This window comes from Nicrophorus vespilloides, unplaced genomic scaffold (genome assembly GCF_001412225.1).
Source record: "Nicrophorus vespilloides isolate i.1.1-1 unplaced genomic scaffold, Nicve_v1.0, whole genome shotgun sequence".
In the NCBI taxonomy this organism is placed as follows: domain Eukaryota; kingdom Metazoa; phylum Arthropoda; class Insecta; order Coleoptera; family Silphidae; genus Nicrophorus; species Nicrophorus vespilloides.
Window position 1 is genome coordinate 78,436 of NW_017097303.1, and position 20,801 is coordinate 99,236.

The following is a 20,801-nucleotide window of genomic DNA, read 5'->3' on the forward strand; positions in this document are numbered from 1 at the left end:
CCAAAGAGTAAATCTATATAAATATTATATGCTTTTCTTTAAGAGAATTCATTAATTCCTGATTAAATTCCCAAATCTCGGTGGTTCAGCTTTGAAACATCCTGTATATTTGTAGATATTTAAATGTATGAATGTAAATTATATATCAGCATGAATGTGTATTTCTTTATAATTTGTAAAATATATATATATATATATACATTTATATTTATATATATTATATGATAAATTGTGATTATGTGCCTTAAAGATCTGAATTCAGTTGAATCGCGATTTCTAAATACTCAGTTATACACTGATTCAACTCTTATTCCTCTTTATGTAAATGTACTTTTATTGTTATTCTTTACTAGTACATACATATATATATATATACATACATATATACATATATTTTAAATTATTTTTCATTATTTGTTAAATATTCGTTCTTCCTTTTTATCTTTTATTTTTAACAAATTACACTACTACCTTAGTACAATCTTTTTTTACTTTGTTACCATATATTTTAAAATATTACTAGTTTCTGAGATGTGGTTTTATAATATAAATTATTTATATATGAACTGACCTTCCCATATATATATATATACTAATTCTTCTGAGGTCTTTAAAACAATATATATATTTTTCTCTTATATTGAGCTATATTAGCTGCTATATATATATATATATATATATATATTGATAAATATAATATTAATTATTTTCTATAAATATTATGGTTACTAGTGATTTTTTACTTGTATTATATTGTACATAATTATTAGACACAAAATATATTTAAAACATTTATAATGATTAATTTCTTGTTTTCATTTCACTATTTCATAAGTTATTACTCTTGTTAAATAAATAAAGGTAAGTAATTTTGAGTAGCTCTGAGTTAATCATATGAATCAAAATAATTATAATGAAATTTGCTTATTTATTCAACTAATTAATACACACTATTCAAGCCAATATAAAGATCATGAAAAACAAACGTAATATAAAAACCTATTCATTTAAATTAGATGTACTTCCAGGTAAGGCAGATCTTCCTATCTCTTTCTTAATAGCGGCTATCAACGGAATGGCGGGGTCGTTGTGACTCAAACTACCCTTCGCCAAGATATGCTCTAAATCGACGTTCGGCGCCGTGTTTGGCCTCATGTATGGAGCACTTATCGGCCTCACCAGAGGCGAAGGAGCCGAACTGGTCCAAGCTCCTTTCAATTGTCCTCCGTAATTTGCAGGAGGACGCTTGACGTCCGAAGTCTTCGGACGCACTTTCATCGGAGGTACATCGATGTGTCTAAAAAAATAGTTAAAATAACACAACAGTATGACTCCAATTCGTGACTGGTTACTTAGTAAACTCTTGTTGTGATTCAATTTCATTTGATTTGGATAAATGGTTAGTGCCATCGCGGCGCGTTCCAAATAAGCTGAAAGTGTCATCTAGGAGATCATGGAAACGCTTCCGCATCTTCGTAACGTTACTTGGCACGTCACCGGATTCGTCATTATTATCTATACCTGGAAACGTAATCGCTATGAGTTGTAGTACAAATACAATTGAGAAATTGAATATCTCACCAGCCTTTAACCGATCGCAATGCATATTCCAAACAACGGGCCCAATAACTCCCGGATCTTCGCTGGTCCCAACGCTCGTGTGTCTTGCAAACATACCGTAATTGCTTTCGTCCGGTTCAAATGGAAGATCATCAGTCATATCTAAATGTAAAACGCTGACTGGTTCTAATACCTTGCTCAAAGGTTCTGGATTATTACCTCTAAAATACAAAAGTGTTATAAGAAGTAGAAAAAAAAAACTTAATTCCGAAATGAGAACGGACCTAGGAAACGATTTGATGGAAGGCATAGATAAATAAGATTTTGGACTAACTACACCAGGATCATAGTTATTAATGTATATTGTATCTTGGGATTGCGAGCCATTGCTGTCGGTATCCAAAGACTGTTTAGGTAACATTGGCACAGTCTTATTTATAGCTGCCTTCGGTCTTACGTGTTTCTTTGTGGCATTTCGTTGTTTCTCAATTTTCATCAGAGGTGAGATATCGATTGTGCTGCTTCCGCTACAAAACGTTTATTATTTGAAGCATCAACGTCAATTTCAATTGGCATTGTTGTTGTTACCTGGATGCTGATGATGTAACGCTACCAGTTCTGTTGGAATTATTGTCGCTGTGCAAGGTATCGTTCGAAGGTTGCGATCGGAAGTTGATGTACGTCGGAGACGGATTCTGGTTCCGTCTTCCGCTCTTATATTTTCTACAGCTGTCCTCGGTCTCGTTGCCGCCACCGAACTCGCTAGCTGCGAACGCCTGAGCCACGTTCTGCTCTCTCAAAGGCGACCTGTGTTTCGTTACCATCGTAGCTAAAATAATAACACCGAGAAGAAGCAGCAGCACGACGATCACCGATATTCCAACGTAAATCCAAATCGGACGCTCCTTCGCCAATTCCTGAGGGGACGACGGTTTAATGTACGCTAGAAGTCACAAACTTTTATAAATTCGGTTTAGGTTTGGCGTCAGAATGAGTTACGTTCGGCTTTCACGAGGAACGGGAAACCCAATTCCTGTTTAACTTCTTCATCCGTCACCAATCTCATATCGTCGGAGGCTGTAGTCGCATCCACCGGTTGTCCAGAAACCGAAACGTGATAGATCACCTCAATTTTATCATTGTTCTTGTCCACTTTGTGAACGAACACGTTAATCGGTTTTTCCAATTTAGTTTCGCGTTTCGTTTTCGATTCAATCCCGAGATGTTTGGCTTGTTGTCTAAAATAACAACAATTTATAACAACAACAAAAAAAATTCATTAATAAGAAACCTTAGAAACGCCTTTTTGTACAGATTTGTTAAGCTCCGCTCCAAATCATCAAGATCTGGATCTTTTCCCGCTGTTTTCAGTACTGTTAACAACCAGAACTGTCTGTCCGCAAAGTTTAGCGATTGATCTGTATCATTGGGTGGGTCACAGTCTTTGGCACAAGGATCCTCTGTCTAGCAATAAAAAAAACAAATTGAATAATTTTGAATTTCAATGAATCGTGTTTTTGATACCTGATTCACGAATGTGTTTGGTGTCATGTAAACTGTGGAAAACACGGTTCGGGTTGAAAACACTGTCGATGATTCCATCGAATTCCATTGAAGATCATCTTCGCTCGAACCGTCCCCAGAGCCGGTCCAAAAGAAGTCTTCCAACTTGTAGCTTTTCTGATTGTACACTGCATTTTCTAAAAGTATAATATCTGAAATATTTATTCAATGTTAATTATATTTGAAACTTAAGCAATTTTGTTAAAATAATAGGTTTGTTTTTTTTATTATTGGGAATGCAAAATAGACTTTTTTTGTTATGTAAATGTTATATAATTGTAAACTTGAATTGGAAATTAGATTGATGAATCATAGAGCCTTCAGGTGCAAAATAATAGAGGGCAAACCGTGTGTCCATAACAAAACCAATAGAATGCAGTTACATAATAAACGAGGATTACTTTATTTGGGTGAACGCGAATTATTTCCAAGATTGCGAAGGATTGTGCCAGGTACGAAAATGTTTGATCAATGTATTTTGATCAAGTCATTGAGATGATATAATTATATCTTAATTAAGTTCAAATGTAATTTAGAATAAAGCAGAGATAGAGAGACAGCGAGAATACATTACCTGCTCTCTGCGTAGTTGTGGCTAACTTTGCGGAGGGCACGCCGCTGCGATCATCCAGTTCAACACCACGCACAATACAAACATTGACGGTAATTGATGTTGCTAGTATGAATTGCACGAGCATTTGCAATCCCACCCATTGCATGCCTCCAGACCGACCGCTTCTCAAGAATGCTGAAGACGGTGATGATGATGATGATTGCCGTATGTGGTGGATGCGCTTATTCGTCGTTCGAATGCCATCGACCAGCAATGATGATGCCTCGCGTTATTGTTACACGCATTACCATGGTTCAACTATCATACCGGACATGCATTGATCAAACTAAAACATTTTGCGCAAGCGTCCACTACAGAACAGAAATAATTAATCGCAGAGTTAATTAGATTATGTCAACAAACCTTATTACATGTTTAGAACAATGCCGAAGCCAGCATTTGCAATCATAAAGTTATAAAATATAATATACTTGAAGCATAATTCAAAAGCTTAGAATTATAGTTTATGAACTTTATTTTTGAAGTTTTTTCATTTTATTTCAAGTTTTTATACTTTTTTTTTGTATTAAAGACTTTAATTAATTACAAATTTATTTATTTCTTAACAAAAATACATATTTAAACATCAACTTTGTTAATGTCATTGTCAAATATCTTTATGTTAAATGGTTAATTTTGCGAGGATAAGATTAAAAAATTCCGACGTTTCTTTGATTGTCTGTCTCGTGCATACTTTTATGTTGACTTAGTGATTAAACGCTGCAATTAACGGGGCGGATTTCGATCGATGACTGTTATCCACTATAATTATGGAGAAAAAAAAACTATTGAAAACACTATAACGTGTAAACATGTATGTATTTTTATCGAGATGCGTGAATCACACTTCCGCGAATTTAAAAAAAAGAATTACCGTTTTCTCTAAACAGAAACATTTCGATAAACGAACATAAAATTCACATCGACTGGATTAAAAAAATAACGCGAGGACTTTCCATGTGACGCCAATTAAGTTTTTTTTTTCAAAACTATGCATAACTAAATGTAATATAATGGAAATTATCTTTAAAACTAAAAATCTTAGTTCTTGGAAACTTATAATGAGGTCTTGGTGTTTCACAACTTGTTATAGATTGTTATAAATAAGTGATTTCTAACATACTTTGTATAATAAGTAGAATTTTTATTAATTTTACTGAATCTATTCAATAGGGAGGAAAACCTGCTGGTAAAACGATTAAAAGACTGAATTGCATTATATAATTTTTATATTTCAATTCATAATTCTTCAATTATCAGTTTTATAAACAAGTGCAATCAATTATTCAAATAATAAAAATGTAACTGATGCAAAGGTCTATTGACCATAGGTTTCTACGCCTTCTATTTTATATATTTTAATTGATGTTTTAAGTAAATCGAAGACAGGAAAACGTCGGTTAATAAATCTGATTACTGGTTTTGATACGTTTAACATCTATTGTAACAATGCACGTTTAAGTAATAACGTTGATAATTAACCTTGAAAGGAAAGAACGTAACGAGGATAGCATTGCAATAAGTGAAAATTACAAATCGGAATGAAGCAAAGTACAACGAAGCGTTTACTCATCCTGTGACTTCTTCTCTTGCATTTCGAGTTATGTCCGGGTTTCTACATACATTTCTATCGATACGAAGAACCAATTATGTGGAAGAAGGAGAAAGAAAAAAAACTTGTATCGGAAATGTTCAATTTCCTTTAGAAAAAGGTTCAAAATTAAAGGCTTTCGAATGTGGAGTGGGCAGGCGGCAGGTATTTGGTGGAAAGAGCCGAAGAAAAAGAAGGTAAACGAGAGTGCCGCGCGCACACCGCACTTAAGCAATAACATATATATATAAAATAATGCACATTGTTCACGCGACGAGCATTTGAAGATCCTTGCGAACTTTGCGTAAAGTCATTATTACTTAACAACGATTCCTCCCCCGTGCAATCTCTGCGCTCCTAATTCCGTATGCATATTCGACATTCAGAGTCTCAGTCTCAGGTCGCTCCGAGTCGAAGTCGGAACTAGTTTTATATAAGCCATGGTGTCGTACGTGTCTATAGTTTCTTCGCTCCTTCTAATCAATTATGTGAGGTACTCGAGGTCCGCGCTGAAGGATTCCTCCGTATCATCGAACGCGAGGCAGAGTGAAAACGATGCGATCGTATTCCTCTCGGACGATGATCACGATCATCAGCATCATCATCACCATTATCATGATCACACTCACGATCATGACGCGAATCCTCTATACAGAACCACAACAAGGCAAGGTGATAGCAATAATGACGATTCCGTAAGTGCATTTACTTATAATTTACATTATTTAAGAATTATACATTAAGAAAAAACAACAACAAAAAATAGAGCATCTTAACGATTTACTGTAATTATTTCCTTGAAAGATACAAAACTAACTGCATTAACAGGTATACAAATATATTCGAAATAGATTTGTTCTCTCTCAACAAGTTTACAGGTTCCAATAGAATAAGTATAAATAATTTTGTGGAAACGTAATTAATCTTTTTTTTTCCATTAATTCAGAGAAAGTCGACAATTTCTGTGTCAATGTCAGCAATAATACCAATTGGATAATACTTATATTTGAAATTAAGTTAGAATGAAAAACAAAATAGATTTAGTATTACAGCAAAGTAAACAAACAAACAACGTATAAAGTTGCATGCACATGTTTCTCATTTATCAACTACGTAAATTATGAAAAAAATAATCAATTCATTTATGTGGACAGAAGGAAGGAAAACAAACATTTCCTATCTAATTATTTTTGTATTATTTCATGTTGTTTCTCTAAAAACAGATTGCTTTTAATTTATTTATTATTCGTGAAATGTTATGGAAAAATTAATTTAAAATATTTATATCTTTCGAATGTTTGTGCACGGATTTCCCATAAAACCTGTATTATGCTTGCAAAATTACCTGCAGAGAAAATATCCCCAATTTGTAGACTATCTGGAATTTTTATAACCGCGCATATCTTTATAATAAATCAATATGAATAATTAAAACTTGTCTTTGCTTTAGAAAGTTTTTTCTAATTATAATATAAGAATGTGATAAAAGTAAATAAGTAAATGATTTTTTTTTATAAAATTCGTATAAAATGAAGAAACGTTTATATTCGAAGGAGTCTGTTTAAAATGTAATTACATGCAGTTGATAAATTGTGGTTAAATTGAGGAAATTGAAGAGACATCAAGTAATTAAAGATATTCTTAATGTAAACATTTGAATATTAACAAATGAAATAATCAGAATTCCTACTATTATGTTTTTAATAAAAAAAACAATTTAGAAATAAGTCAATTTCACTTTCTGCTTACTTGTATATTATAAATATCGTTACTAAATAATTAGTATTGAATATAGAATTATTAATTTATTTTTATAAGAGTTGTATTGTTTTTATGATGTATAGAAAGAACTGTTGCTAATTAATAGTATAGAAACAATACATATTGACATAGGCTAGATAATTAATTTCTTGAATAATTGAGAGAGAAATATTGAATAAATAGTAATATTTTGATAAAAGTTATTTAAATTGAAGCAGGTTCAATGAAATTTAGAAAACATTAAGTAAAATTTAGTAAGTTCATTATCTAAATTAACAACATGATCTACAAATGTATTAGTTTTGTAATAATATTGAAGACAGTCATTTAATTGTGTATGTTGTTACTGTAGCTAAGTTTTTCCTTTACACAACAAGTAATGTTTAATGATATTTTATGTCGTTATTAAAACCATTGCAAATCGACACTTTTTTATCACTGTTTGTATTCACTTTAAGTCAATGCGTTTTTATGTTCATTGCCTTTAAAACGCACAAATTTCTCTCTTCAAGTTAATAAAATGATGAAAGTTAAAAGTATGTTTTCATACGAATAATACCTAAAGAATCGTGTCTATCTGCTCTAATTAAATTTGGTATTTCTGAAAATTTAATTTTCTGATAATTAAAGCGAACTCGTAGTAAAACTTCAATTGGATTTACGTTATGATTTATCTATTCAATAGAAACGTGTTACAAAACAGTAGTGACACATTTAGCACAAATTGATAAGACAAGCACGGCAAACCTCATTTAAAGAACAACGAAAAAAGCTTTGGCAAACTCTCAGTCACTTTCTTGTTAACTTATCGTGCATCAAACTTCCTTTATTTTGTTGATGACTAATCTATATTAGTAATATTGAATGTGTAACTGGATGATGTTTATGTTTTTTACTTATGAAAGAAGTATTATAATGTAAGTATTTCTAGTTAAACTAATCTCATTGAAATTTGAAAACTTCATCTATCTTTTATACATGTAATTTTTATAAAAACAAATGATAAGAAATTAACGAACATTAGTTTGTTGAAAAACTATGAATGTTTCATGTTCTTTTTATTAATTGTTGAATTAGTTACTTTGTGTTAAACATTGTAACATAATCAAGACTCTGAGAAAATTATAGAATGAAACTATCTATGTAATATGTAACTACAGTTAAATTAAGTGCAAAACATCAACTGGTCGCTCGAAACTAATGAATTGTATACACAACTCGTTTATTTACTCTGCACATTAACATTCCACTGAAAAACATTTAAGCAGATGAAAACTGTACAATTGTGATCAATTGAAATATTAACTTTTTTTTTTCAGGAACACCTAAAATTTTTCCAAAGTATTAGTAGTCTATCAGTAAATGATCTATTATTAAGTCACGTCGATGGATTTCAAGACGATGAACCAAACATCACAAGTAAGTAACAACATTCAATTTATTCTTTATATATATGTAAAAAAAATATATACTTAAATGCAAAAATATCTTCAGTATTTTGGCAAAACGTCATTTTCATCATATCACAATCAAATTTCTTTCATTAAATTAAATATACATACACACACGCAAAAAAAACAAAAAAAATTCTTTTTTATTATATAAAAAAAATAATATTATATATAACATCTATGTACATCATTCATCCGTGCTTAGATTGTCTTCTGCAGTTCATATATAACATACATATATATATAACTAAAGTGTCTTTAAATAAATAATAAATTGTGTTATAAATACACGTTTCCTTATGTAATAGTAATAATAATAATAATAATAACAACATGAGATTCGAAGTATTATAGTAATAATTTAAGATAAATCTATCAATTAATTAATATCGTACAATATTTCGATTCGTTCTGATACAATTTAAACAAAAACTGTAATAACTGATTTTTTTTCAGTAATTAAACAATACTAGTATAGCAAGAAACAAATTGCACAACGTAGGGTGTAATACAAGGAATCATTCGCCACTTTCGACGGAATCGAATTGTTTGAGCAAGTTTCGTTTGCATTTCACTGTCCCCTGATATATCATCAGATGTATCAGATAACCACTTGGCACTTGCGAGAAAGCTACTTGGAACTTGCAAGGGCGCGACCACTTCGTTTCGTTTTGGAATTTTTTCGAACTCTTACGGTAAAACTCTATGTAACCGTCCGACGTGATGTTGGTTATCTGTACGTCCGGAACCGATGGATCGTCGTCCTCGGTATCGTTGAGTCGCGTCCTTTTCGTCGGAGTATCAGAACAGTTGTGAAGACCATCGCCTTGACCCTTCTCCCTCTTTCGCGAGCCACCAGGGCTCAACAACGCTTTATTGGGTGGCGTTTTCTCTTCATTGTCGATCGTTTCAGTCACAGTATTCTTTGATTCTCTAAATTAAAAAAAATAAATCAAGATTATTACATGTTTGCGGTGGAAAATGCATTAGACATTATTTACGTCAATGTTGTATTTATATACACAGATGTGTCACAAAATGTATGTTGCGGTTCTCAATTTTACACGTTGTGCATACACATTGGATATTAAGTTTAGAAAATTAAAAAAAAACTACATTACAAACGTATAACATTTCAATAAAAATAATTGTAAAGTATAGTCATTTTATGTCGCAATATTAACTAATTATTTTTCGGAATATTTATGAAAAAAAAATGATTGGAAATTCCAATAAAAGAAGTATTTTAACAATAAATAGGAATAGCATCAAAAGATTTGTTATTTGCTACAAATTGAAAATAATTTGTTAAATTTAATTTACATTAGTCGTGAAAATACACATATCTCATTGGTAAATATACTTAAATTGAAACAAATATACGTGACGAATTCCATGAAATGTGTGACGTACTTGCAGTGCATTTACTTTTGTTATTAATATTTAAGTAGCTTGCATTTTCTTATCAGTTTTATATACAATAAATATGAATGTAAAGAATATTTAGCAAGAAATTCCAAATACTTTCTTTCCTAATTTCATAATCTAACTAAACTTACCGTGGAATGTATTTAACGACATGCGTGTCTCTGTAGCCAATTTTTGAACATGGTTCGATGTTAGGAAAGATGTGTTTGATCTTATTAACGTGGTTCTTGAGAAAAACTTTGATATTCTTCTCGCCTTTAACTGTTTGCCCGAACCAATCGAGTATGGCGTTGTCCGACAAATAATAAGAAAATGAATCCCGATGATTCTCGATCAAGTCGATGTAGAATTCGGCGAAAGACGTAGCCTCCTTCACTTGCTCCTCCGTATATTTTTCCATAATCTAAAACAAGTTTTTTTTCTTCTATTATTACAGATCGTTTCGGAGAAAACGTAGAGCGCAGTAAGTGTTCAGTATTTTCAAAATTCTAGTGTTGATTGTAATATTTGTTTATGTAGGTGCTGCAATAACACCAAAAGCTGCAAGTTGTATGCCAGAATTGCAGACAGTGGAACTGATGGAAAAAACGGATCCATCGATAGTTTATATACCGACATGCACTAGGATAGAACGATGCGGAGGATGCTGTTCGCATAAACTGCTCTCATGTCAACCAACAGATACAGAAACTGTCAGCTTTAAGGTAGTTTATTATAAGGAAATGGGTGTATTATTATAATTATTATTAAACATTGTTGTAGGTAATCAAAACGCAATTTGGCGCTGGAAATCGCTTGAAGTTTGTGGGTAAGGAATTAGTACATCTGGAGAAGCATACAAAATGTGCATGTAATTGCAAAGTGCAAAGCACTGTAAGTAACGATTATTATCAGATACGTTTCGAACGACACTAATGTAATTTAATATTTAGGACTGTAATAAATTCCAAGAATATCGACAGGAGGAGTGCAGGTGCATTTGCAATAATATCGATGAAGAGAAAAAGTGCCATCAACACAATAAGACTAAACTGTGGGATTCAGAGTCGTGCAGGTGTGTCTGCAGGGAAATCTCCAATTGTTCATCGGGATTCGTGTTCGATCCAAATCTGTGCAAATGCATGCCGATCCCAGTGAGAAGGAGGTTTGCAGAAGATGGTAGCAACAACGAGAGCATACTTCCTCCATCTGTTGTTTATGAGACGGAAAAGTCAAAGTAGATCCTAAACTGATAATGTGTATTGCTCGATTGTATTTCCTAATTTATATAATACTTAAATAAACAAATGAATAGTAATAATAATAAATCAGTTTGTGCAGATATGAAAGTTTGTGTGTGTGTATATACAGTGTACGTTATAATGCATACCTTTCGTTGTTGTTCTTTATGTTCCCTTGATAATGTACTCTCCTTCTTCAGCAGAATTCATCTTCTAAGTATAAGGAAATGTCATGGTTGTTGTTGTTGCTGTGCTTATTTACGTGCGAATCTGTTTTCCTATCGGATCGTCCTTTAAACTAACCTTTAATTTCGCAGCATCAAATAAGAAACAAAAATATGCTGAAAACAAAATGGCGCGAGGAGCGTCACCTGCTCGTCAGCGCGTCAGGCGGTAGATGGCGCCACGCATCACACAATTTCAAATCGTCGAACGTCTTCGCTTTAACAACAACGCATTCACAGTTATTATTCAACAACAACAACAACAACAACCTGTGATTCAATTCGATTCCTTATTCGCTGCATTTCGATGAGAATCTAAACAAATATCCGCCACAATAAACCTAAATAAGCTTTACCTCTTGTTAGTTCATAACATTGTTAATAATTATTTAGATTTTGCTTAAATATTGTCCGAGTCGTTTTACTTCTTGCTATTGTTCTGAAAGAAGTTGCAGTGAGTAGGCGGGAGAAAGGTGAATACGACGGAATATATAGTTGAGCGTAAGAACATAATAAGTTTCACCCTGGGATGTCCCATTAGTCATGGGCAGCGATGTCGCCGCTAGTGACTAATTTTCGCCAAACTTGTTTCCGATTACTACTACTACACTGATGGCTCAAATTATGATTTTGCGGAGAGGGAAAGAGTGAGCGCGTCTGCAACGAACGTAAATAATGTCAGCGGCTGCATCCAATTTAAAATGAATTCAGACGACGGCTGAATTTAAATAAAAATCATCTTAGTTTTAACATGCAAACGAAATGTAAACATTCGCCTATCCATGGGGCATTATTTATACTAACATGCTATATTTACAAGGATGGCCGTGGAATTACCTAAGAATTCAAATTGTCGACATGCGGCAGGCAATACGATCAATCTGTCTAAACTTCAATTATACGATTAATATTGATTTACTTTTCAACGCTTAATTCATCATTGATGATGATGATTACTTTATTGAAATATTTATTATATTGTTTATTACAACAAGTATGTTGAGAATAACAAAGAAAAACGTAATTACTAACAAATTTATAGCTAACACTACTCGAAAACTATATACACATACTTTGTATAGTTTTTCTCTGGATAAGAGAAACTAATCTTTTAAACCTCAAATACATAAACTTATCTCCAAATAAACCTTTAAATGTTCGTTTTGTTTAAATTAACAGTAATATGTTACACAATTATCAGACACAATTTTAGCATAAAATAAAATGAGTAACAATACCAAAAATCTCATTCTCGCATTATTAAGACAAGTTATATTAGTTTTAATCACCCGTCCAAGAATTATCTACTATATTGGTTAACTATATTTGGACTACATAAATACTCATTATATTCTACGCACTGAGCAGAAAACGGTAAAGTTTGTATATGTTTTTGTGGTGATGCTGCATGGAATTTTGTCTGCTCATTCGTAGACAACCTTCAATTGTGGTCATCCATCATGGTCACGGCTTACTAAATACTAAAAGTGTATCCGTTTATTGCATAATTCTATTAAAAATATAAATAATCGCTACGATATTGCGTTTATTGTAAATATAAACTAAATTAAGTTGTGATTAAATTGAAAAAGAAAAACTATGCATTTAGTAAGCTATCAGTCATACGTTTCTGTTGTTAGAAAAGGCAAGTCTAAGATATTTAAAAAAAACTGCTCACTATAGCAGCGTTTACAACAAGATGGCGCAAAAATAATGTCATAATTTGAATTGGCTGCCATTTTTGGTATAAATGAAACAAAAGAGCTCTGTTTTCATCAAAAGTTTATTTGAAAGTGTCAAATTGGTGACATTAATTGGAAAATATTTTATCGCTCAAATGGCCACCTCCCGAGTTGATGCATAGTTGCGTCCGTTTTACGGCATTTTCAGTAACAATAAATGCACGTTCTTGAGGTGTGTATCGCTCCATGGCTTGTTGACAGCTAATTCACTATATATCTACATCATAAATGTCAAAGCACAGTGACATTTGGCGCCATCTGCAAAAAATGGCAACCAATTCAAATTATGACATTACTTTTGCGCCACCTTGTATATTGTATTATCTTTTAAACCTTAAATATTCTCCATATTTTAAAAATATCTTGTTATTATATAAAAAAACCAATTAAAAAGATGTGTGCGAAATAGTAAAACAAAAAATAAATTACATTTTAAATTTATTAATTTATTGAATTGTATATTTTTCTATGTTAGCTAAACTGTTTGTGAAGAATGTGAAATTCGGACGGTCACATAATTTAAGTTTTATATTTATATGTTTAGTGTAATTAGGAATGAAGGTGACTTGTTTTTGTTGTTACATTAAGTGAGTTTTTTTTACGGTTCCTTAACGAGTGTAACCTTAATTTTAATAATAACATCGAGCGGTTTAATTGTAGGTGGACGCGTACCACTTAAAGTTGTATTAATGCAGTGTTACATAACGTCGGCGATGTAATTGCACCAGTCACGCCACACACACACACACAAAAAAAAAAAAGAAGAAAACTAGATTTTTGGAAGACGCATGAAAACAATTTAAAATGCATCTGAATCTGGTAGTCTATAAATTTGGTTAAATTTCGTTTTCTCCTTCGATGCAAATGCAAATTATTGGTTAGTCGGAAAGTGTTTGGGAAGCACTGCATCGAGCCGTTACCAAGCTACAAATAAATAAACAAAAGGAAGTTAGAGCGCGCACGTACGTTTGTTGCTTAGAGCGTACACGCTTTAAACCAGTATGCGCCGCATTAGCCTAGTGAATTACAATGATTTTTCAAAACCTTGATTCCTCCATATTCAGCACGTTCAATAAGATGAAGAATAAATAAAGAAAGAAATAAATTCATATCAAGATGCTGCATGTCCAATTAATTAATTAATTAATTGCCGACTACCAGGTATGATTTAGAGCAGGACATCCGAAAGGAGCAGTCCGTGATACATTCTTTGTATAAATCAAACCTATAATTTATGTTCGTAGCTTGCTGCTTTTCAGTTGCTTTTGTTTCTCCAGAGGATAATATTAAGTAGCCAAGGGCATAAATGACCATCCTTTATAGTTGTTCTGACATCATATAAACCCAGTAGCCTCTAGCTTAACGCTGAAGTAACGCCCCGTGTATCAGATACATGTTAATGGTTTTATCTTTTATTTTCTCTCTTTCTTTTCTTTCCTCGTATTTTTCTCATCCTCCTCCTCCTTCTTCATCCTTCCTACTGATCCATCTTTCTTTGCTGCGTCGTTCTTTTAATTTTTCGACACACCTGATTTACATATTCCTTTCGAACGATGTAGAAATAAAACTCCAATTAAGCCTCTATTCATCTGCCTTCTTTTCGTCCTCCTAATAGCGCAATTCAGAAACAAATCTGTCCGCTTTTAAATATTGTGCAAGGCACCAAGTGTGTGTGACATGTATTATGCGAGGAGACTTGAGCGACGATAAAACACGATTTTCATAAAGTGGGTGTGTCTGGTGTACTGTTTTAATAAGGCGTGGTAAGAAAATGCAAGTATAATAATAGGACTCGGAATTAGATAAAAATGAATAATACATTCTGCATTTTACATAAGTGTAAAAATATCATCCGATGTGCAATACAAATCACTGGGCTTGTCTCCTATTCATACTGCATGCATACACTTGCAAACTAATTATTATTGATCAATTTATAAATACATTTGCTAATTAACATTGCAAATCGAAAAGTAGTACTATATTATTCAGTATAGACATCAAATACGTTGAAAATTCCGCAATATGGTTTCATGAAATCTGTGCAGAAATCCCAAAGAAATATCAAAAATAAACTACTTCCATCATTATATATACATTTTTATAGAAAATTATTTCATCTTACAGAATATTAAACTCGATATTTCCATATCGAATACTTTCACGTCGAAATCTTCTTTCGTATCTATCACACAATCCCGAGGCTCAAAAAGAAACGACCTTGCATTATACTACACACACACATATTTCAAGTGCGCTCTTTCCGATGAGTTTATTTTAGGACAAGAAAAGATTAGTCGCATTAAGAGTTTTAATCTTATTAATTCTGTATAAGGTTTTCGAAGGTAACGTCCAGAATTGGATACAGAATTCTCTTCATCAACACGTTTATTGTTAATATATCAAACTTATGAAAATATTTGTTTATTGTCTTAAGAAATAAATTAATAAATTTATGTACTGTTGACTACATTATAGTTTTATTATATAGCAAAATGTTTTATTTAAATAATTATTGTACAATTAATAATTAATTCAAATTGTCTACATGTAATAAATGATTGCGAATGCATTCCTTATTGTATGTAAATGTCGAAGCTATTATTGTCCATCAAACGAGATGCAATTTGTAAATGCTCTACTTGTGCGAATCGGAGTTTTTATCGTTGCGGCAGAATAACGATAATCGACTTCGTTTTATAAAAGCGTGATCGCTTTTGTACCTAATATGTCAAAGATAATTTATATATTAACCTGTAGGTGTAACACAGGTAGCAGAAGATAAATATTTCCCCCGCTGTCCGTCGTCCAGCAGCACAAGCCGCACTTCACACCCAACTTTCCTATTTATAAAAAAAATAAAGAAAGGAAGAAAGAAAGAAAATAAGAAGGAATCTCCGTTTTCAAAAGGCCTTTAACTCAAATTTATATATGTGTAGTCTTTTCTTCTCTCGGCGGTACAGGTTCCCTTTTCTGGAAAAGGTGGCACATTAAAGTACATTTATCAAAAATAATTACTCTATCCACGACGATATCATATAGATTGTTGTGTGCGTGTGTTTGTTTGCCTTTTCAGTTGACCATGATTTACGATTTACAGCGATATAAATGATCGCATTAATTAATTAGTTACCATATGGTCTCTCGGTGGTGGTGGTGTTAGAAACTACACGTTTTATTATGTGGCACAAAAGGATGTGTCGAAGTATGTGAGACAATGCCAACCAACGTCCATCCATCCATCCATCCATATGTTGCGGAACCTATATACAATAAAATGTGGGAAACGTTTTGCTTCTGGAATAACTATTACGAATTATTCAATGGACTCACGCATATTAAAATTCCACCGCATAAAAGAAACACTCTATCTCTCTCTCTCGCTCGCTTGCAGAAAGAATAAAAAACAGCAGCGCTTGTATTAATTTGAATGTACGCTATTCAATAAATTGCATCTGGTGCTCTTGATGAATCGATGTCTTCTGATCTACTTAAGGCACAGATTGGATTATTGAAAAACCAGTACAAGCTGGATGTTCTGAGAATTATACATCGATGCATGTTTAATACATGCGAATTTATGTAAAACTTACAGTTTAAAACCTCATATTACCTTTTAGAAAAGTTGCCGAGGAAAACTGGATTTTCTAAGAATAAAATACTTAAGGCATTGGTGATATATATGGATTTCACATTTGAGGAAAACTTGAATTGATATCCAAATTCATTAAACAAGAATAAAAATAATTTATAAATTCCAAAAGAAACGTAAGTATGAACATTTCTTTTATACATAAAATAATAAATGATTTTGTTAAATGAATCTTCGTTTTCAGAGATTTTCAGTGAATATAAACTGCTTTATTTTTCTCACTTTTCAAATATGAGACTAAAGTTGATTGTTAGTGCTTTTTTTTCATAAAAGAAATCGCTTAGAAATATGTATAAATGTGCAACACGATAATTTGAAAGAAACATTTGGCGTATAAATGTTTGTAAAAACTGCAAGTTGATGAAGGTAAGGTGGTAAGGTAAGGTGAGGTTGATAATAATTCAAGCTCCTTTTACGCCTTTTTATCCCATGTACGTCTATTTTCTTTTTTATCACACCTACTTCGAAAGGAGAATGGTGCACCCACGCTGCCCATAAAATATATATATATATGTTCCACCTTTATGGGCCTTACGCGGAATTAATTAAATCATAAATAAAAACAGGAATAAAACAGTCTCAGAAATGCATTCAACATATGGTTGATATTTGATCCTTTATTACAAGAACTTCAAACGCAAAAGCAAGGTAAACAGACTTGCATGTGTATTTTGTAATGATAATTAATTATAATTTAATGAAACTATTGAAATAGAAATAGAAACAAGTAAGGAAGGAATGGATGGATGGACGAGTAATAATTATTCAGTGTTTATGATTCATGTAGCGTGCAAATCGGTGTCCTCCTTTTCTTCACTTTGTGCCGTTATCTTGCTGAGAATCAATACTTGTATAATAAACTACTTATTTAGTAAATTACTCTGAAATAATTGCTAATACATTATACGAAAACATAATTTTACATATTTTTTTTTTGGATTATCCGGATTATCTCATGAGCATAATTGAAAATAAACATATATGATTATGATCGTTGTTATTTTGTGTAAATGAACGAAAACACAATTTATTTCGTGAAGTGCATTTACTCGCTCAAGTTGGAAATGAAAACGTTTACTGCATTCGCACGCACGTCCTTTTTGCCCCAATTCATGCTGTAAACACGATTGGTGAAATAACTATTTCCACTAAACATGTTCATGTCAAGTAAGGTAAATTGGAACGAGCCGGAGCTCGTTAAACGAAATAACAAATAGACTGCATGAAGTAGTATCATTTATTCAAATTTAACATAACTCAAACACCATATCTTATATAATTTATGTTTCAATTATTTGAGAATACATGTTAATTTCTTGTACTTTATTGGTTTCAGTCTGATTTATAAAAAAAATATTGTTTAATATCTTATGATACTAAGTTGATAGTTTGAAACAGAAGTGAACTAAGTAAGAGAATATCAATCATCTTAGTGTGTTACATCCTCATTGCTATCCATTCGCGAACGTTCCGAGTGCGTATTAAGTGGCCACTATTTATTAATCGCTTCCGCGACTGTGGCTCTCCAAGAAGGGGCAGCAATAAATTCGTGGAGGCAAAACGAAAAACCTTTTAGACAGATTCGTGATTAAAAGGGATAAAACGCTCGTAAATCCCTAATAATACATCGGGCATATCAAGCACTCGTTGTTTGGGTACCAATTAGAAGCGTTTCGATGCATCAAAATTGATTGCTCTGTAATTACTAGACATCTGAAATCAATACTCGTGCATCCACAGAGAGAACACTAAAATTATAGCAACAATTTTCTCAATTGCAATTAATGGAACATGGATACAACAAAATTATTATTATATACTAAAGAATTGTTATAAGTTTGCTCAAAAAGTACACTTTAGTCAACTGTATTGATTCATATAGTTTGTCACAATTAAAACACCACCACGATTTAAGTGTGCCATGGAAATTTAATTAAGTCTCAAGTGTGCCGTGAGAGAAACACGGCCGTTTTGAAGAACACTACTGCATGTAATTAGAGGAAGTAAATTCATTAACAAATTTAAATAAATTTGTCATTAATTTGACAGTTATTAAAGCAAATGTGTTTACATATGAAAATCATATCAGCATTATGTATTTACACTATTTTTTGATACTGGATTTACGATTATGTAAAAGTTATCATAGCAGAGCATGGTTTCGATCCACGGACCTCTGGGTTATGGGCCCAGCACGCTTCCACTGCGCCACTCTGCTCTTAGAAAATCAAATTTCGCTAATTTTCTAAGTTTTTTTTTTTCATCATTAAAATCATTTGAAGATTGTGAAGAGATTTAACAAAGATGCATTGCTTTCACTTATTTTAAAGTTATCACTCAGTTGCGATCTCATACGTAATTTCTAAATATAGATGTCGTGTGTTTTATGTCAGCAGATATTGTCGACGTAAGCGCAGATCCGCTCCAGAAGTACTGAACCCTTCCGCTACGTTCCGCGCGAATTTGCAAACGAAAAAGAAACCATCAAAGAAATTGCAAATCTTCAACTCGTAAATGTACAAACTTGTTTCAAGGATAACACAGGTCGTTAAAGTTTTTAAATAAAATGAATCAAGATGGTTGAAGTGCAAGAAGTTGGTATTGGTTGTAATTTTGTTTTTTTTTTTGTTTTAAGAAGAATAGGCATTCTAGATTCAATCTAATTTTAGTAGGTTGTATAATTATAATTATAAGCTACACTGATTATTTCATAACTTTTGAATATCCAGGATAATGTTGCATTGAGAACATTTAATTAAGAGCCAATGAATTGTATCAAAAGTTCTTTTAATATGTAATAATAAATGTAAGTTGTAGACCATAAAAAAAATTAATGGAAGTAATTGAAATTAAGTGTGAGATATATAAATAAAATCCATGAGAAAGTACTATTTTTTTTTATGTTGATGTTGTTGTAATTAATAGTGCAATTCATTTACTTTGATTTCACAGCCTTGCTATTTTAATGTAGAAGGAATCACGGCGAAAATAGCGTAATAACGAGTCGTTTCTGCTTTGCAACTTCAAGCGGATGGAAGTCGGCAAAAAAAAAAGAGAAGTTACATACAAAATAAATGAAGTAAATTTTATTATGTCAAAGTCGCCGTATATAAGGCAATTGAGAAAGGACTTCCTGCATTGAATAGTCTTAGTAAATGTAATTTTACGACTCGCCCGAATGCCAGTTGCAACTCGCGCTGCAACTCTCTCTCTGTCTCTCTGTGTCTTTTCAATCGCAAGCAAGAACTAGTTCCAGCCGACGAAAGGTTTGTGTTATTTTGCAGGAGCCGAGGATGGGAGAAGAGGAGTTTCGTTAATCGAACTAATTGTAGCTAGTCTAGGTCAGATGTCAATGACTGTGTGGATCTACGAAGGCTTCGCTCGAATCTAAGCCGTTCTTCCATTAGCAACAGACGAACGAAACGAATGGAAATTCTGGAATTGTAATCATAATAATAACAACAACAACAATAATGCGAAACGTTTTGTTTACCTTTACATTTCTGTCTTCCGGGAAATTTTTCCACACCGGAGCTTCTTCAATGGAACGACGTTCGTTAGCCATGAAATTAAACAAGAAAGTACACGTACAGAACAAACGAACAACAGCAGAAGAAAGAAAAAAACAGTAAACAGAAGCAATTAAAAAACGTTTTGTTCTGATGTTTTTTTTTCGTTGTATTTATAATGGTTATGAAAGGCATCACGCTAGGAAAATAATGTCGAAAGTAATTTCGTTTGCGCCTCATACGAATATAAATGCACCTCAACTATCAAATTTCAATAGAAATATCAAGAACTTAGCTCATTTTTAGTTTGAAAAGTAAATTATTTTTCACTTTTTTCTTAAATTTACTAAATGTTCACATAGATGCACAGATTGTGAATAAAATTAAACGACATAAAAAAAGATTTTAATGTATTTTACATTTTTCATTGAAATAATTAAAATATTTTACTATTGATTATATAATATTTGCTAAAATTGATATAAAA

General features: G+C 32.2%; 3 protein-coding genes and 1 non-coding gene across 5 annotated transcripts; 1 reads left to right on the forward strand and 3 right to left on the reverse strand.

The window, feature by feature from the left end:
• Nucleotides 1–938: 938 nt before the first annotated feature.
• Nucleotides 939–4,027, reverse strand: LOC108559681. 2 transcript variants are annotated; one of them, XM_017917025.1, is made up of 9 exons: nucleotides 3,698–4,027; nucleotides 3,085–3,260; nucleotides 2,852–3,024; nucleotides 2,560–2,798; nucleotides 2,149–2,503; nucleotides 1,845–2,087; nucleotides 1,582–1,781; nucleotides 1,353–1,521; nucleotides 939–1,297 (listed from the first exon to the last, which is right to left on the reverse strand). In XM_017917025.1, exons 1-9 carry the CDS (start codon nucleotides 3,840–3,842, stop codon nucleotides 1,000–1,002), a joined length of 1,998 nt encoding a protein of 665 aa, XP_017772514.1. In that variant the 5' UTR covers nucleotides 3,843–4,027; the 3' UTR covers nucleotides 939–999. The 2 variants fall into 2 exon arrangements, with proteins under 2 accessions (XP_017772514.1, XP_017772512.1); XM_017917023.1 differs by having other exon boundaries at nucleotides 3,085–3,275.
• Nucleotides 4,028–5,322: 1,295 nt separating this feature from the next.
• LOC108559687 (platelet-derived growth factor subunit B-like) lies at nucleotides 5,323–11,246 on the forward strand. Its single transcript, XM_017917034.1, has 6 exons — nucleotides 5,323–6,022; nucleotides 8,408–8,507; nucleotides 10,404–10,430; nucleotides 10,487–10,671; nucleotides 10,730–10,840; nucleotides 10,900–11,246. The coding sequence occupies exons 1-6, from the start codon at nucleotides 5,768–5,770 to the stop codon at nucleotides 11,185–11,187; spliced, it is 966 nt and encodes a 321-aa protein (XP_017772523.1). The 5' UTR covers nucleotides 5,323–5,767; the 3' UTR covers nucleotides 11,188–11,246.
• LOC108559688 lies at nucleotides 8,914–11,552 on the reverse strand. The gene is made up of 3 exons (XM_017917035.1): nucleotides 11,337–11,552; nucleotides 10,099–10,370; nucleotides 8,914–9,472 (listed from the first exon to the last, which is right to left on the reverse strand). Exons 2-3 carry the CDS (start codon nucleotides 10,365–10,367, stop codon nucleotides 9,058–9,060), a joined length of 684 nt encoding a protein of 227 aa, XP_017772524.1. The 5' UTR covers nucleotides 10,368–10,370; nucleotides 11,337–11,552; the 3' UTR covers nucleotides 8,914–9,057.
• A 7,399-nt stretch (nucleotides 11,553–18,951) lies between these two features.
• Nucleotides 18,952–19,023, reverse strand: Trnam-cau. Its single transcript has one exon. It is a non-coding gene; the product is annotated as a tRNA-Met (tRNA).
• Nucleotides 19,024–20,801: the final 1,778 nt, after the last annotated feature.

Coding starts and splice junctions, on each gene's coding strand:
- LOC108559688 (XM_017917035.1), bottom strand. CDS start 10,367: ATGGAAAAATATACGGAGGAGCAAGTGAAGGAGGCTACGTCTTTCGCC. Junction 9,473..10,098: donor GTCGTTAAATACATTCCACG/GTAAGTTTAGTT, acceptor TTTTTAATTTAG/AGAATCAAAGAATACTGTGA.
- LOC108559681 (XM_017917023.1), bottom strand. CDS start 3,842: ATGCAATGGGTGGGATTGCAAATGCTCGTGCAATTCATACTAGCAACA. Junction 3,276..3,697: donor CACAACTACGCAGAGAGCAG/GTAATGTATTCT, acceptor TAAATATTTCAG/ATATTATACTTTTAGAAAAT. Junction 1,522..1,581: donor TTGCGATCGGTTAAAGGCTG/GTGAGATATTCA, acceptor TTACGTTTCCAG/GTATAGATAATAATGACGAA.
- LOC108559687 (XM_017917034.1), top strand. CDS start 5,768: ATGGTGTCGTACGTGTCTATAGTTTCTTCGCTCCTTCTAATCAATTAT. Junction 10,431..10,486: donor CGGAGAAAACGTAGAGCGCA/GTAAGTGTTCAG, acceptor TTGTTTATGTAG/GTGCTGCAATAACACCAAAA. Junction 10,672..10,729: donor CAGAAACTGTCAGCTTTAAG/GTAGTTTATTAT, acceptor ACATTGTTGTAG/GTAATCAAAACGCAATTTGG.